This window comes from Ornithodoros turicata, chromosome 1 (genome assembly GCF_037126465.1).
Source record: "Ornithodoros turicata isolate Travis chromosome 1, ASM3712646v1, whole genome shotgun sequence".
In the NCBI taxonomy this organism is placed as follows: domain Eukaryota; kingdom Metazoa; phylum Arthropoda; class Arachnida; order Ixodida; family Argasidae; genus Ornithodoros; species Ornithodoros turicata.
This window is the reverse complement of record NC_088201.1, coordinates 79,409,969-79,427,050: the sequence shown is the minus strand read 5'-3', so window position 1 is coordinate 79,427,050 and position 17,082 is coordinate 79,409,969. Positions and strand designations below refer to the sequence as shown.

Below are 17,082 nucleotides of genomic sequence, written 5' to 3'. Positions count from 1 at the left end.
TTGAAAATTTGAAAGGCGTTGCAAGTTCTTCGTACATAGTTCTTCACGAACGATTATCCCAATGTTCAAGAGCACTGGAATTGTCGGTTTACACACTGTGTTGCTGATTTTGCTTGCACTTTCAACGTGAAAAAGAAAAAGAAAATCAGGGAAAGAGAAATAATTAAAAATATTCACACAATGACCCTCGAACATAACTACTCCATCTATTTTTTTTTCTTTTTTTTTTTCAGTGCGCCTCTCTGTGCTCAGTATACAGTTTTTCGCGCATGATATCCGGAGAGGCTGCTGCTATGCTGTAAGCCCATAAACTTAGTGTAATAATTAAGATGATGTCATTCTCTGCACTTGTCTCCACTATAACTTCTCAATTATCATATTACTTACAGTGTAGCTTATCAAAATGCACGTTCAGACCAGATCGCTAATCGCTATAACTACTAGCTGAGGTTCATGAGTCACAAGAACTGCTCGAATGTGAATGTCTTTCCTAACGTCGACAGGAGCAGCACTACATCGAGCAAGGGCAAAAACAATGCCTGAAAACCTGGTTTCATTCCGAATTCTTCATTATTGGTGTGCGCGTGTGGGTGTGGGGGGGGGGGGGGGGGCAGCTTTATTCTATTTAGTGGTCAAGAGCCCTAGGGACACGGAATAGCTGACTGCAAGCCATGCACATGCGGCCCGCGTGTGTGAGAGCCCTGATTGCCCTGATCTAAGCATTACTTCATCTTAAGCGAGAAATAAATAATGTACTCGAGGGCGCGTAGCACTTGTTTAGCGTTATCTCCAAATCTGGTATTTAGTTCTGCTCCAAAATATCTGGTCCAAAGAAGTCGCGTTCGATCAAATCATTGCCACTCGCATCGCCACAGCACTCGCAGACGCCAAACTGTCCGTATCTTCCATTTCATTTAGTAATAACTCTGGATATAAACGTGATATCGAAGACGTCATCACTTAATTACGTAGTCTGTATATCCATGCTTAATAGCTATGAGTCCGCGGCCCATACCTGGTTCCCTTGCCAGAGCCTGCGAAGTAGCGTTTGGTCAAATCATTCATTTTCAAGCGACCAAAGAACAAACAGGAGACAAGATCAGACACAAGTCGCTCTGTTGTTGTTTCGTGTTTGTTCTTTGGTCGCTTGTGGATTTACACCAACCAGCCCAATCTATATGCTTCAGACATTTTGTCAAATTGTCGCCCAAGTGGCACTCACTGGCACCAATTTGTCAGTTTCCTCTATTTTAGCTCGTAATAACTCTTGATACCAATTTGATACTGACGGTATCATCATAAAATTACGTAGTCTGTGTATCGTCTGCGGACCGTAGCTGCTGTCCTTGCTGCACTCTTAGAACTCGCATTTAGTGAATTTGTCGTCCAGAAGGCTATCACAGGCGCCAACCTGCCAATTTCATCCGGCAATCTCCCGATATCTGGAAAGTCTCATGCTCGTTGCCACAGTTATACATCACGTCTTATTCTTTATCTTACGCGAATGCTCCCGGGCGTGTTATCGGTGTTGTTATCATGTCGGGGCGCGAAAAGGGAATTGTTCGCCTCAGATATGTCCTCCTCTCCCTGCCCAGATCTGTTCCTCCTCACGTACTCACGCACCACCCTGTAAACTTAGCTTCCTTGCGTAGTCCGCTGCTATCAGGTCAAGCCGGGTTTCAGAGGGAGTGTCCCTGAATGCTGCTCTTGAAAGTAGTTGCAGCATGTAGAGGATGATGGTCTTCCTCTACACGAGTCCTGACCGACAATGATGGAATGTCCCAGCGGGCAGATGTGCGTGGGCTCACGCTAGGACGGTACCGGTAGAACTGACGAGCCAGCACAGTAGCACGTGGCAGCAGGGGCACATCATCGTCATCATCGGTGGCCACCACAGTGCTCCCCCGTCAGACGCGGAGCGGGTAGAGAGACGCGGCGACAAGAGGCATGGCGCGGGAATGAGTAGTCACTTGGCGGTCGCTGATGGGCCACGAGTACCGGAACGTCCAGGAGGGTGTGAAGGCAGGTAGGGCGTGTGGCGGTGGGGCCAACGTGAGCCGTAGTCACGAGTATGTTCAGGCGTTGCCGAGCTGACGTGTCGTCAGGGTAGTGAGCAGCGGCTTGGCGATGCGGTAAGGGAGCGCTTTGCTCGACCAGGTGCCGCTGGTAGATCCTGAGAATACCATCACGATGTACGTAGAGGCCTGACGAAATGTGAGGGACCACGGCGTACCGCGACCGGTACGGGGCGTCGAAGCCTAAGGGTGCCGAGTCAGAGCAAGAAGATGGTGGCCTCCTACTACGAGCTCCTGGTGGAACGACGTGCTCGGGGACTCACGAGTTGTGCCGTAGCGCCATCGACTGCTGTCCGCACTGGGTTTGGTGGTGGTGAGGTTGGCTGAATTGATGCCTAATGGTGGTAGTCGGTGTTGAAATTTGGGATGGCAAGAGGCCGAATTACGCCGAACATGGTGTTCTTCGTTCGGGTCACCAAATGTAGAGGACGATGGTCTTCCTCTACACGAGTCCTGACCAGCGATGATGGAATGTCCCAGCCGGCAGATGTGCGTGGCCTCACGCTAGGACGGTACATGTAGAACTGAGGAGCCAGCGCAGTAGCAGCGCATGGCAGCAGGGGCACATCGTCTTCAGCATCGGTGGCCACCACACATCACATTACGTTCGCAACTGACGATCCGATGGCCTCAGGAGGTAAGCAACCCGTCCAGGCAACTCCCTTCATACTTCCCTACCGATTCGCTGGATTTCTACTCGTCTAAGCACATTACCATGTTTGTCGCGATTGCACTCATAGTTTTTAAAATTAAAATTCAAAAGTACGAGCTACACGGTGTCGAAGTGGCCATAAATTGCGCGTCGCTCATCAAGTGTGGCGGCAGAACTGCATTGAAAGCGGACAGCTGATGATGATGATGATGATGATGAGAGTTTAATGGCGCATTGACAACAAAGATCATAATGCGCCATAAACTGAGGTATGATTGAGACGGTGATGTTATGAAAGCGGACAGCACTGGGTGTGACACGAAAGAAGTTGGCTGCGTGTCGGCTACGCAGCCATCAGGAGCATCAAACCCGCCGGGAACGTGGATCACTGTTGTTTGACGAATCGGGCATTATGGGATTATTTCCCCCAATACGTCGCGCCGAGCCTTTTATCGCAATTTTGCTAGCAGTTAAACATATTGGATTCTCGGTAGCATGTATAACTTGTTGAGTTGGGTTTACAAGCAACAAGCTGTTAAACTAGGCCATCACCATAGATGGCATGTCTGCTTCGGAACCTTTAGGAATGTAGCACATTCCCGTGCAGACTGCTTCTGACAAAGTCAGCATAGCAAATGCTCTTTTGACAACGAACTGTAGCTTACAGGCAACTGTGTCAGAAGCAGTGCTTCCAAAGCTATTGAAAGTGAGTGCGGGAGCCGCACTCATGTTTAATTCAAAGAGGACCAAATGGATCCACTCATCAGAGGGGGCACACACATAATGTCCACATTATGTCCTGGAAATGTGCATGTGGACGACCCCTGGACCACTACAGGACATCCCGTGATGCAAGCGGGAATATCCACAGGACGTCTCCTGAATATCATTGTCCCCACGCGTTAAATTGCCATGCGTTTTGTCAGATTTTTGCGACTACTACATTAGTGCACGAACTCCAATAGTGCAATTTTCGTCAAATGAGTTTTATTTATTTTTCACAGTTTCACCTTCTTATAGCCGCGAACAGAGAGCAACCGAAAGGTAAGTTGTCGCTCAGTGACCAGCACACCATTGTTAGCTCACTCCTTCCATGGGTCGAGGCTCATTCCTTGAATTTCCTGACAGCAAACCACAGGATTACTGGAACAAGAAATGGAAGCACTATAAGGCGTTTGTGGGCACCAATTTAGTAATTAACGGGCTCCTCATGAAACATCAAATCAATAACACAGAGCCAGCAATGTCGCCGATTTCGAGTCGCGCTTGTATGCCCGAGGCAGTTCGCGAACGTGGGCTCCGAAACAAAACATTTAACAAGTGCCGTAATGAGTATGCGCGTCTGGTTATCCTAGTTCGGATTCTTTGTTTTTATAAAGCCTATTTCGATACGGTTACATCAGATTCGTTTTACTTAATAAGGAGAAAATTGTTTCTATATATGGGAGTCGATTTGTTTAGAGTTATTTTTGCGTTTAAAAGAACGATGTAACAATCCACGTATCAGGCTTCCCCCTAGCAACATTGCAGCGGAAGCACTGACAACTCTTTCATGCCATAGAAGAATAAAGCAGCGGCGCTTGTTTGACACTACTGGACGAACGTATCCTTGTCCAGAATGCATTCTACGCAATGGCCTCGTTCTTCAATCTATATGTCTTGGTATTTTCTGGCCTTCGCACGGAGAACCTCCTTGTCGCTACTTAGTCATGGACCGCCGAAAGAAAGCATCAGGTGTGCTTCCCATAGGCGTGCGTCGCGTGCGCACTCTGTGAGCCAGCAGATGTATTATTTATGCTGCTGACTGCCTCTTGACAGTCGTAATAGGAATGGGTTGCAAAATTGTTATATACAAACATACAGGGATACCAACTGCATAAAGTGAAAGATAAGTAGAAAAATACGACACTAAGAAAAATAACTGCTTTAAATGCTAGGTTGGTTGCACTGAACAGTTAAACTAGAAGTATTACACTTTCATCTAATACAATCATGTAATACGAGGGGCGTTGAAGTCAAACCGGGGCTTTCTGTCTCCTGAGTGTACAAATGGCTCACGCTACTTCTTTTTCGTCATTTTCACACGCGACAGGCCTCCGCGTTCACCACGTGGTGGTCCAAAGTTTGTGCAAAACAGAAGACACGTGCTGGACAAGATGGCCGGCAACGAGGTGAGCGCGCACATCGAACTGCGAATTGTCATGAAGTTTCTCGTGAATGAAGGCGTAAAGTCATCTGAAATTCACAGTACACTTCATGCTCAGTATGGCCACGATACACTTAGCCGCAGCAAAGCGTTTGAGTGGTGCAAACGGTTCCGAGACGGCCGTACATCAGTGCAGGACGATCCCGGCCGGGGCGGCTCAGAGCGCAGTGTCAGAGTTCCTGAGAACATCCAACTTGTGGAGCGCCTGATCCTCAAGGACCGGCGGATAACATGTCTCGAACTGGCTCGAAAGACGGACCTTTCCGTGGGAACGTTGAACATTATCATTCATGAAGACCTCCAGTTTCGGAAAGTTAGTGCCCGTTGGGTCCCGAGGCAGCTCCCCGTGTTTGACCGGCAGAGAAGACTGAAGATCTCCCAAGAGCTAAGGTACCGTTTCGACACTGAAGGACAGCCATTCCTTGATCGGATCATCACCTGCGACGAAACGTGGGTGCACCATTTCGCTCCTGAGTCTAAACGCGCATCAAAACAGTGGAAGCATCCGGGCTCGCCAGCTCCCAAGAAGTTCCGAAGCACGCCGTCTGCGGGTAAGGTCATGGTCACGGTTTTCTGGGACAGGGCTGGTGTTGTTCGTGTTGATTTTCTGCTCAGTGGTACCACCATCAATAGTGCATATTACTGCCAGGTTCTCAGGGATGTGCATAAGGCGCTGAAGCAAAAGCGGCCCGGGCCTCATGACCAAAGGAGTCCTCCTCCTACAGGAGAATGCACGCCCGCATACCGCGCATCTCACGACACGCACCTTACAGGAACTTGGCTGGGAGTTGCTGCCATATCCCCTTTACAGTCCAGAACTCGCCCCCAACGATTTCCATCTCTTCGGGCCACTGAAGGCGTTCCTTGGGGGCCGCCACTTCAGCTGCGGCGACGAGCTCAAGAATGCGGTTCGATCATGGCTGCTACGCGCCGGTAAGGATTTCTACGCTGCTGGCATCCAAGCCTTCGTGAAACGCTGGGACAAGTGCATTAGTGCCCATCTGGAGATTACGTTAAAAAATAAAACTAATTTCTCACCTGTAAGTTCATTTTACTTTTGCGAAAAATGAAAAGGCCCTGTTTGACTTGAACACCCCTCGTACAATAATCAAGCATTACAATTTCGACGGGACACTGGCCGACAGAAAAGCTTCGAGAGTTGTAGCGTTGGTTACATCATAGGAGCGTACATTCCAATCAGACACTGTTCTTGGAAAAAAAAAAGAAAATCTAAACGCATTAATCCGAGAGAAGGGAATAACAAACGTATTGAGATGCCGAGAGACCTGACAATAGACCCTTTTCAGAACGCTTCTGCACATGCTCTGTGACCCTGACGGCTCCGAAAAACGTCTCCTACGTACACAATAGATGACGCCAATATGGCATCGGCTGTAGTGTTCCTCGATATACTTATGCCAAGTATTGAGGCACCCTAGCCCAGTGTGCTTTGGCGCGCGCCGACTGTGTTTCTCTGCACAGGCGCTAGGAAACGACGCGAGTGTGAAAAAGGTCCATTCTAGCTTAGCTGAGACCATTTGTAGTTGGTGAGGTGTATCGAGGACAGTAAAGGTGATAGAATCATTTAGAATAATTGCAACTCCTCCGCCTATTCTACCTCTCTCGCACCTTATCATGGCATGTCCAGGACGTACGATTTCCAAGTCACCTATGCCCGAGCGTAGCCAAGTTTCAGTAAAGACAATGATATCAGGTTTGTAAAGTAGCAGTAATGTATTCAAGATCAGGGACCTCGATCACAATACTTTTTGCATTCAAGTTAATAAGCGTAAAAGAACGGGAAGTGTGAGAATGCAGATTCACACACAGTCAGTGGTGTACAATGCATGAGTCAGAGGCAGGAACAGAGGAAAAACCATGTTTCCCCTGTTCGACCCTGTTTTTACAATTGTTAGCCTATCCCATACAAAGGTTTCATTATTAATCCGGAGCTTATCGAAAGCTAGAGTTACTCTGTCACCAGCAGCTCTGTTCTCTCAGGCACTTATCCAAAGGTTACGTTGAATGTCCCTGATACGTTTAGAAAAGTCTTCTGATATTGAAATTCCAGTGCCCTTGAGGTCCTTATAGTTCTTGAGAACTTTTACTTTTTCCTCCAAATCAAACAATCTCCATATCATTTAGCGTGTACGGGAACTTGATGATCTGCCTACTCGGTGAATCCGCTGTACACACAATACAAGAACGTCTAGTCTATTTGCAAATACATCGCTGATAACCTTGGCTTTTAACTGGTTGGTATCCACACCCTGTTCCTCCAGAATACCGTATATCACTAAGTTGTTTCTACGGGTTCTATTTTCAAGGTCGTCGGTCTGGAGGCTTAGTCGTTTGAGGGCAGTTTCAAATTCGGTCATCTTGGTTTCATCTTGGTATTTGCACTTTCATGGCGTCGCATCACCAGTGTGGCGGCATGAGATTGTAAGCCCCCGATGTTGTTTCATGGTTTTGTTTCCGTGCAATAGAGCGCCTTCCTTCCTCCGTGTGTGCGCAGCGGGATGGGAGACATGCGGATTGCCGAGGCGTCGTTTCTAGAGCGCAAGCGCTTTTACCACAATATTTGGACAGGGTGACTTCGTCAATCATCTATGGTTTCTATGGTTCTCGGGGACAATCTGAACCGCAGATCAAGATGGACAACCAGCCGTCCCTCTCCAGTATCACCTTCGTGCTTCCCCTCCTTCCTTCTTTCACTCACGTACCCTCTCCCCGTAAGGCACCTGGCTGCGACCCCTTGAGCAGGCTGATCGCACTTTCTCGGAACATCAGGTCCGCCCCGCCCCCCTTCCCCCCACACTATGTGTGCGCGACGACTGGCCGCCGTGTTTGATGTTCGCACATTTTCTTAGCATCATCGAAGGTAGCCAACATCTACCAGTGGCGCGTTCCTCGCCATTTCAAAGCCTCGCAAGTTCGCTTGTGTTCTGCCGTCGCCTGCGCAGAGTGGGGGGACATTAAATGGCCAGGGGCGTGTTCACAGTCACGTAGCAGATTTCCCTTGACTTCCCTCATCATCATACCAGCAGGCGGGCCACATAGTAGACTTTGCGGGGTGAGCGCTAAAGAACCGTTCCCTGCCAGTCCCTCCGCGTATCATCGTAGCCATTGGGAGAGGAGACTGAACGACGAAAATGAGTGCGACGTTCACTTACGAAATACATTATGATGTCCTCGTCAAGTCATATCGGTGCAGTATGCGAAAGTCAGCTTAACGAAACACGCCAAATTCCATGAGTAGGCAATCACGATTAATGACACATACACTTGCAGTTTCCACATGACGTACACAGTGTGAAACACATTTTCACGTGCATCGGCGCCTATGAACGTGACGACGCCTTGAAATGACTACTTAGATATCGTTTATCGTGGCTGGTGACAAGGAACTAGATCGTGACGTCAAAATGGGTCCCAAACTACTCAATATAAAACAGAGTTGTACGTAACGCGTTACTAGTAATCAATTACTTTTTCAGTAAATTTTACCGTAATCAATTAATTTTGTGAGCAAGTAATTTTCCAAGTAATCTGATTACAATTTTCGGTAATCAATTACTGAGTAGTCGATTACTTTTTTAACCTTCTGCTAACCGTGACAACACTTTTCAGCAAGCCAATCTGATATTCTGTTCCAACACGAGTTCTACTGAAGCAATGACGCAGAGGTCACTGTGACGGCCGTCTCTAGTCCTCACGTGTTCTATGCAGACCACAGTAATATGATAATCCCTTACAACCGCGACCTTCTGGAGCAACAGTAACAATAGTAACAAGACGAAGCGGATGTTTCGACGCCTGTACGGTCGTCCTCATTAGAGTCACTAAATAGGGGTACAGAGTATCGCATTCCTTTTCCGCGCCGGAGCCGCCGTTCGGTGTCCGCGATTGGGCCCGATTGTGTCACGTGGTTTCTCCTTCCAAGAACGCGCCTCCATATTGAGTCACCTCCATCCAAAACCGTTTTCCTCGGTTTCGAGTTGGCTCAACTGTGCGCTGTTCTCCGGCGGAGAAGGGGAAGATAGGCGTCCCATTGCTAGGCGACACAGCCGCGCCGTACCCAAGATGGCGGTCTCGCTCGACGGCGTGGCTCAGTGTCGCAACTCTGCTCCCTGTTTAGTGACTCTAGTCCTTATCTGGGACAGAGGCGAAAAGTAACGGGAAAAGTAACGCGTTATATTTGTAATCGGTAACGGATTACATTTTTGATGAAGTAATTTGTAACAGCAAAGAATTACTTTTCGCGCAGTAGTAACAGTAATTGTAATCAATTACTTTTTTCGAGTAACGTGTACAACTCTGATGTAAAATAAATCGCCCCTGATCAATCTTTTTGGTCGCACTAAAACCAAGGGTGAAGCGAGTGAGATTGAATGTATCTACTTACTTGTCCGACGGGAGCCTGAACGCATTTTTCTGCATATGTGTGATGTCATCGCCATAGTCGCAGAGTATTTTTGCGAACGTTGTCTTCCTGAGTTCCTTCAACTGACCTGAAAAATAAAGAAATCGTGATGTGACAACTCGACCTTCATCGAGACTGTCACAGGAAGACTTGGAGTCAGCACTCATCAGCCAGCACTTTATTGGTACAGTTCTTTATGGCGTGACAAAGTCTCGCGGCATCATGCTTCTTGCAGTGAGTTCTTCAGCTGTCCCAATGACATCCACATAAAGCTAGACACTTTCCACGTCATATCGCTAGAATACGTAGGGCGATACAGGATCACTTAAACTTAATCACTTAATGCCCAATACGGACACTTCACGTGACTATTAGTAGTCCTCCACAGCACCCCACCGTCGCAGCTGAAGCAAAAAAAATGCAGTGCGAAGCGTATCGCCGGTATCGAGTTCGCAAACTGGGAACGAAGAGTTGAAAGATGAAAGATGGAAGTCACTGAAAAGGTTAGCCAGCTGTAGGAGTCGAACCCACATCTTCTGATTTACTGGTCCAGGGCTCTACCAATTCAGCTAAGCTAACACGCCTTCCCAGCGACTTCCAGGGCCCAGCCACTCTTTCTCACTCATCATCCTTTCACTCTTACATTTTTGCTCACTCATACACACATTCATACGACGGGATCGACGCAAGCGGCACCTGTTGAACATGAGACAACTGATGTTCTGAGGCTGGAACAACATACAAGGGACAAATACATACAAAGCCTCAAACTGCCTAAGAAATTAACGATGAAAGATGGAAGTCACTGAAAAGGTTAGCCAGCTGTAGGAGTCGAACCCACATCTTCTGATTTACTGGTCCAGGGCTCTACCAATTCAGCTAAGCTAACACGCCTTCCCAGCGACTTCCAGGGCCCAGCCACTCTTTCTCACTCATCATCCTTTCACTCTTACATTTTTGCTCACTCATACACACATTCATACGACGGGATCGACGCAAGCGGCACCTGTTGAACATGAGACAACTGATGTTCTGAGGCTGGAACAACATACAAGGGACAAATACATACAAAGCCTCAAACTGCCTAAGAAATTAACGATGAAAGATGGAAGTCACTGAAAAGGTTAGCCAGCTGTAGGAGTCGAACCCACATCTTCTGATTTACTGGTCCAGGGCTCTACCAATTCAGCTAAGCTAACACGCCTTCCCAGCGACTTCCAGGGCCCAGCCACTCTTTCTCACTCATCATCCTTTCACTCTTACATTTTTGCTCACTCATACACACATTCATACGACGGGATCGACGCAAGCGGCACCTGTTGAACATGAGACAACTGATGTTCTGAGGCTGGAACAACATACAAGGGACAAATACATACAAAGCCTCAAACTGCCTAAGAAATTAACGATGAAAGATGGAAGTCACTGAAAAGGTTAGCCAGCTGTAGGAGTCGAACCCACATCTTCTGATTTACTGGTCCAGGGCTCTACCAATTCAGCTAAGCTAACACGCCTTCCCAGCGACTTCCAGGGCCCAGCCACTCTTTCTCACTCATCATCCTTTCACTCTTACATTTTTGCTCACTCATACACACATTCATACGACGGGATCGACGCAAGCGGCACCTGTTGAACATGAGACAACTGATGTTCTGAGGCTGGAACAACATACAAGGGACAAATACATACAAAGCCTCAAACTGCCTAAGAAATTAACGATGAAAGATGGAAGTCACTGAAAAGGTTAGCCAGCTGTAGGAGTCGAACCCACATCTTCTGGACATCGAACCCACATCTTTCATCGTTAATTTCTTAGGCAGTTTGAGGCTTTGTATGTATTTGTCCCTTGTATGTTGTTCCAGCCTCAGAACATCAGTCGTCTCATGTTAAACAGGTGCCGCTTGCGTCGATCCCGTCGTATGAATGTGTGTATGAGTGAGCAAAAATGTAAGAGTGAAAGGAGGATGAGTGAGAAAGAGTGGCTGGTCTGTCCCTTCAGATGACGCACCCTGGAAGTCGCTGGGAAGGCGTGTTAGCTTAGCTCAATTGGTAGAGCCTTGGACCGATAATCCAGAAGATGTGGGTTCGACTCCTACAACTGGCTAACCCTTTCAGTGACTCCCATCTTTCATCGTTAATTTCTTAGGCAGTTTCAGGCTTTGTATGTATTTGCCCCTTGTATGTTGTTCCAGCCTCAGAACATCAGTTGTCTCATGTTCAACGAGTTGTTCGGGCTGTTGTTCTTATTTTGTGTCCACGAAGTATGCATGGGTAAAGCGCACTAGGGTGGCCTCAATACATGCCCTACAAAGTAACAGGACACTACACTCGAACATTCACTGCATTCATCCACTTTGGTTTCTTTCTTTTTTTTCCCGAGCGCCATCTGCCGCTTTCGCTTCCCTTGACTTCCAACATGTAGAGCCGTAGGACGTTTACATTATCGTGTGTCTTTCGGGCCCATTCGGTGGGTTTTGTTTTAATAGAACAGTAACGTGGCTTTAGTATGCTCAGTCCCCAGGAATTCGCAGACTTCCGATCGGATCAATCGAATGACACTTTGCAGCTTTGAAACCATTCCCGTCAATCAAATAAATGCCTCTTTTACTTGGAACCTATATTTCTCCAGCATGTTTTAGCGTTACCAGGCCGCAACCTACCACAATAGGTGTTATGTCGAAGACGCATTTGTAATAGGGCGTGTACTGGGCAGCACGGAAGCCAGAGGTCAAATGACGACGATGATGATGATTCGGGTTTTATTGGCGCAGCGGTAACTACGAACATAACCAGAAGTCAGCCGTAGCGGGAACAAGCCAAGCAGAGCTCCGAATGGGAACACTTCTGACAGAGTGGTTGAGGGAGCAACTCATTCCAATTGGTAGTAGACGCAGTGTTGTGCGAATAATGCCCAACAGTGAGCTCTATGGGGAACCATTGGGTCGTGCTATTGACGGTTGCCCAAATTATAGCTTTACCAAGGCGCGTTCCCACTGCCGGGCGGGGGAGCGGAACGACGCTCGCAACGGCAGAAACGTCACTTGGAGGACGCCGAAGGCCCGTTCTCTGGCACTGTCCAAACAGTCGATCCTGGTGCAATTGACGACGGCGGACGGCACCGACCGAGCAATCGAAGCAAAGAGCAAGACGAGAGTCCGTAGCGCATGGAAACAAATGATTGCCTCGTAGGGCGCGTGGAAGTCTCCGTTTCCCTCTCTTCTCCGTTCGCCGCTCCGAGAGCGCACGCCCGGCAGCGGGAATGCAGCTTACGCCTAGGCCGACGTGCAGCCACGCAGATGCTGAGAGCTGGCAGGTTAACACTTCCAGGCTTTTTTAAGTAACTCGAAGTCTCTTCATCTTGGAAATACGGGAACATTTCGGTGCACTCTCACTATCTTAATTCTACTCGTGCACGATTATATCTGTTCCCGACTGGTATATCGTTATTGCTATAATATAATTACGGTTCCGGGTTTTCCAATTCATCCAAACAATCAGAAAAAGACACGCAGATAAAGTTTAAGACAACTCAGGTTTATGCGAAAAACTTTTTTTTGGGGGGGGGGTATAGAGGGGGGGGGTTACAGTAATCCGGAGCCCAGGAAGAAAAACCATGCACTGATGACTGGCTAAAGGGGCTAGTTTCCTTCTGTTACCCAACTATAAGACGACGAGGCTGACCTCGAACCAAGGATATCCATCACATCGACTAGTACAGAAGCCTGGTAAACTGAAACCTCTTCTGACTTCTATTAGCTGTCTTCGGCGCTCAACACACTTTCCAACTATTCATATCAATCCAGTTGTCCGGTAAACAAATGGCTTAATTACCGGCAACACGACCCAGTCCACATCAACGAGAGCAACTGACGCACTTGACATTCGGGACGACTTGATAAAACTGTAGGCGCAACGCACGCGGCATATTGCCCAGCGCACAAAGAAAAGACCCTGTTTCTGTAACCGTGACTCTATGCCCCTACATTCTCACCTTCTGTGAAGGACCCGACTTGGCCTCCGTGCTCGTAGAAGAATCTGTCGGCAAACTTTAACACGTGGAACGTTTCCCCCATAATGCAGGCAAACACTGGGCCAACAAGTGATCCAGGAAGTCTGATTTCGGTTATGCCAGCCGAAAAGAGGTCGATGTCTCTGACGTCTCTGAAAACCAGCAAGCAAAAGTGAGTGGAAACTCGTGCCAATACTTGAGTCTGCAGAAAGGATTGCGGGAAGGTACTAAAAGAAGACTCGGACGATTCCTGAACACAACAAAGCTTGTGAAGTTATATTCTGCATCCCTACTCTTTACTCTAAAGATATCCATTATAGCGCAGGTGCATGCGACGTATTTCTCGGGATATTCTTCCTCAACATTGCAACAATGAACAACAAGTATATAGATAAGAAATATGTTACGAGAGTGGCATGACACGATAACCGTTATGTGTCAAAAAACGTTACTTGCAATTATTATTGCCGCGAGTTGTTTGCACGATGCTAATTGAAATCACTGACGGAAAGTTTCACATTTCTGCGTCTATTGTTAATAAATTAACGAGTATTGTTACATTGATTAATAGTGCTGCAGAGGAAACATAATCGTTGCATAAAGTAGAGAGCAGCAAACGTTACAAATCATTAAACGAGCCAAACTGAAAGCTTTCGCCCTATTGTATTAATCAACTGAGTACTGTGAGTAAGGTCAATACTGTTCATGCCATGGCGTCATTATCCGTCTGGGCACTGAAAGGATTTGCCTCGTCCAGCAACATCAACTAAGATTTTTTTTAATGATCCATGTTCTAATATGTGCCCTGTGCTACTTACTCGTAAAGTTGCGCATACAAGTCGACGATGTCATCAGGGATCAGCCCACGTAAGTCGTCAAAGCTCGTTATCTGGTTCCCAGTACAGTATTCAAAGTGTTCTACATAGCCTTTAATGCCGTGGTCACGACCCCTTTGAATGTTGATTGCGGCCAGATCCAAGCCAAGTACTTCATTTCTTAGACGGTACATCTGATTCGTCACGGCATCCACCATAAACCTGGTGAACAATGAAGAATAAATTAATTAATGTATCAACTGTGTACTAATCAAATCAATCAATCGTGTACTAAGCTTATCGTGAGTGTTGCAGGTCATGCGTAGTTCAGTAAAGGAAAGTTCGTGTGCCAGTATCAGGGGTTGACAGTGTTCGTGTTGATACCGGCCGCGGCAAAGCACAGATAATGTGCCTGTCTTAGCGTTCAACCGAATGCATGAGCAATGTTATTTGTCTCCAGATACTGACCATATCGCCGTAATGGAGATCGTCTGCCTTGTGACACCGGTATGGCCAGAAAGAAAATAATCATCCGTGGAGAACGCAAACGTGACGGAGTCTTCGAGGCTCTAAGGCACTCGCCTTTTTGGCGATATCGTAACCGACAGCCGCATTGTGCAGGTACTACATTTCATGTGTTATAATGTAGTATTTATATTAACTGTTCATCGTGAAGTAGCATTTCATCAGTGTCGATCAGCAAACTCTGTGTGCGGTGCTCTTTCGCAATAAGGTCCCAAGGGACACTTCCGCTTCGACACATTTTCTCAATTTCAGTCCATTACAACTACTCAAGTCAAAATATATGTATGGATGATATTGCAAAACAGTTCTGTCCAACCCCCGTCGTTATTTCTATGCTTCGTTTGTCGCATTTGTTTCTATATTATCTATATTAGGAAACGTCTCAACAAGAGTATGTACTACAATACGTTTTCGCGAAGAAAATAGTGGCGAGGGAAGTTACTCGTACTTTGGGACTGTCTAGCAGTAACCGTATGAGAAAAACTAAAGGGCTCAAGTTACTGATTAAAAAATTAAGACAAAAAGGGCGTTACAAGTGCGCTTGTCTTGCAGTGTAGGCAGCTCCTTAATTTAAATTGTAGCACCTACTGCTCCCTACTGCGTCCTCTACATTCTCTTGTCAGGTTTTGCATTTCCTTCTTCCTTGTTTGTCTCATTGCTTCCCAGTGTCTTTCCAAAAGTGTGGTGTGCTACAAAAGTGCTCCACATTGGCATGTCGCGCTCACTAATTATGAAATACAGTTGAAAAGCACATGTGTCTGCGTCTATTTCTAATAGCTATGTTTCCTCTTTACGGGTTTCCAAGTTGCTGAGCATCGTACCGCACAGTTATAATGTTGTTCAAGGATCTGCGCCCTACTCATTTCAGCTGTATGAGAAGGAATCTCCTAATTAACTGAGAATGAATAAACAAATAACATCGTTGAGCAGCACTGGATTGTCGACCTAGCAGTAAAATGTACCACAGTTAAGGATCCGACAACAGCAGGGACCCAACAAGCTAAGATCCGTCTCGCACGTAAGCAACAACACACAGATCCAATCTAGCCCATTTTGCAGTACTGATTTTTGAACACGAGGCAATGCTTGATTTGTTTAAATGCTGTTCAACCACAGGAGACAGATGTGTGGCACTGTAGAAGAATGCGTCAGAAAGCAAACAAATTTCACTGTGAAATAGTTGTCTACGTGCCAACTGTAATACAAACTGTAATACTCTTTTACTTTCTTATTTCTGGATTCAGGCCAAGCACAACCATATCCAGCAGCAGTATACACTGGAGAAAACTCTCACACAAGCCAAAGTGTCAGTGTAGCAGCAGAGGGACCCATCATTCAGGCACCAGACGTGACTTCTGCAGTTTTTTTGTCAATTGCCCTGTATTGGGCATTCAACATTCAGTACGTCGTACTGAAACTAGTCGAGCATCGCGATGCAGAATTACAATGCAGAACGCACAAAGTCTTATGGCAGAAGAATCAAAGAGGCAGCATTGATAACAGCAGATGATGCGTTGCTCACCAGCTGTATCTGTATCAAAGGGCGCGCATCCAATAGCATCTTCATTGATAATTGTTGTTATTTCTGATTATTCTGTATAATAAACGTATTTCTTCTGCCTTTGAAAAAAAGCAGACAGCACAGAGTAGCTATCGCCACCTGGAGTGCAGCCGTCTAAGCCAGGAATAAGTTGAGACTTTAGGGCTAGGTCTAAAAGTAGGCGTCTACTAGACCTCCGTGGGGTTAGATGTTTAGTGAATGTCTGCATCTTTATGTCTACTACACCTCTATTGGAATATACGTTTAATAGACATCTCACTTTGGAAAAGCCTACTAGACCTCTGCAGTTTCAGATGTTATTCAGACATGTACTCAAAATGGTCCACAAGACACCCTCGACACGTTAGATGCTAAACATCGTCGTATAGCACCTCATATGAATTGTAGACCACACTTGACAACTGTCAATGTCGTTTCTTTCTTTCTTTTTTTTTTTTTTCACGTGTGCAGGGGGTGGATATGCAGAGGTAAAATACGCGGAAAGGCTGCCAGGTCTGTGAGAGCTAGGAGGACCTGCTGCTCCGCATTCGTTAGCTGAGGCTGCCGGCAGGGCCGGCGAGAGGGTGGGGCAGCCGGGGATGGCGCCTCGTGGCAAGGGCCACTTCAGGGCCCGCAGTCCTATCAGGGGCCCGCTGTCCGCCAGGGCCTGTCATAATCATACAAAGAAGAAATACTGAACTCTATTATCACAACGGAATCGCGAGGAGGGGACGTGGGCTCTCAGATAAACGAGTTCCATCATGGGGCTCGGACATGCGACGCGTAATGTTGTAGAAGAAACATTACCTATTTTTAAAGAAAGTAAGTGGTTCAGGT

At 46.9% G+C, this 17,082-nt stretch overlaps 1 protein-coding gene across 1 annotated transcript in view; it reads right to left on the bottom strand.

The window, feature by feature from the left end:
- Positions 1-3,703: 3,703 nt before the first annotated feature.
- The window catches only part of LOC135401371 (peroxidase-like), a 64,541-nt gene continuing 51,162 nt past the window's right edge, over positions 3,704-17,082 (bottom strand). The window contains exons 13-16 of the mRNA XM_064633749.1: positions 14,184-14,402; positions 13,348-13,517; positions 9,339-9,444; positions 3,704-3,870 (exon numbers count right to left, since the gene is read on the bottom strand). Of these exons, the coding sequence (XP_064489819.1) occupies positions 3,810-3,870; positions 9,339-9,444; positions 13,348-13,517; positions 14,184-14,402 (556 nt within the window). The 3' untranslated portion in view covers positions 3,704-3,809. The remainder of the gene's footprint in view (positions 3,871-9,338; positions 9,445-13,347; positions 13,518-14,183; positions 14,403-17,082) is intronic.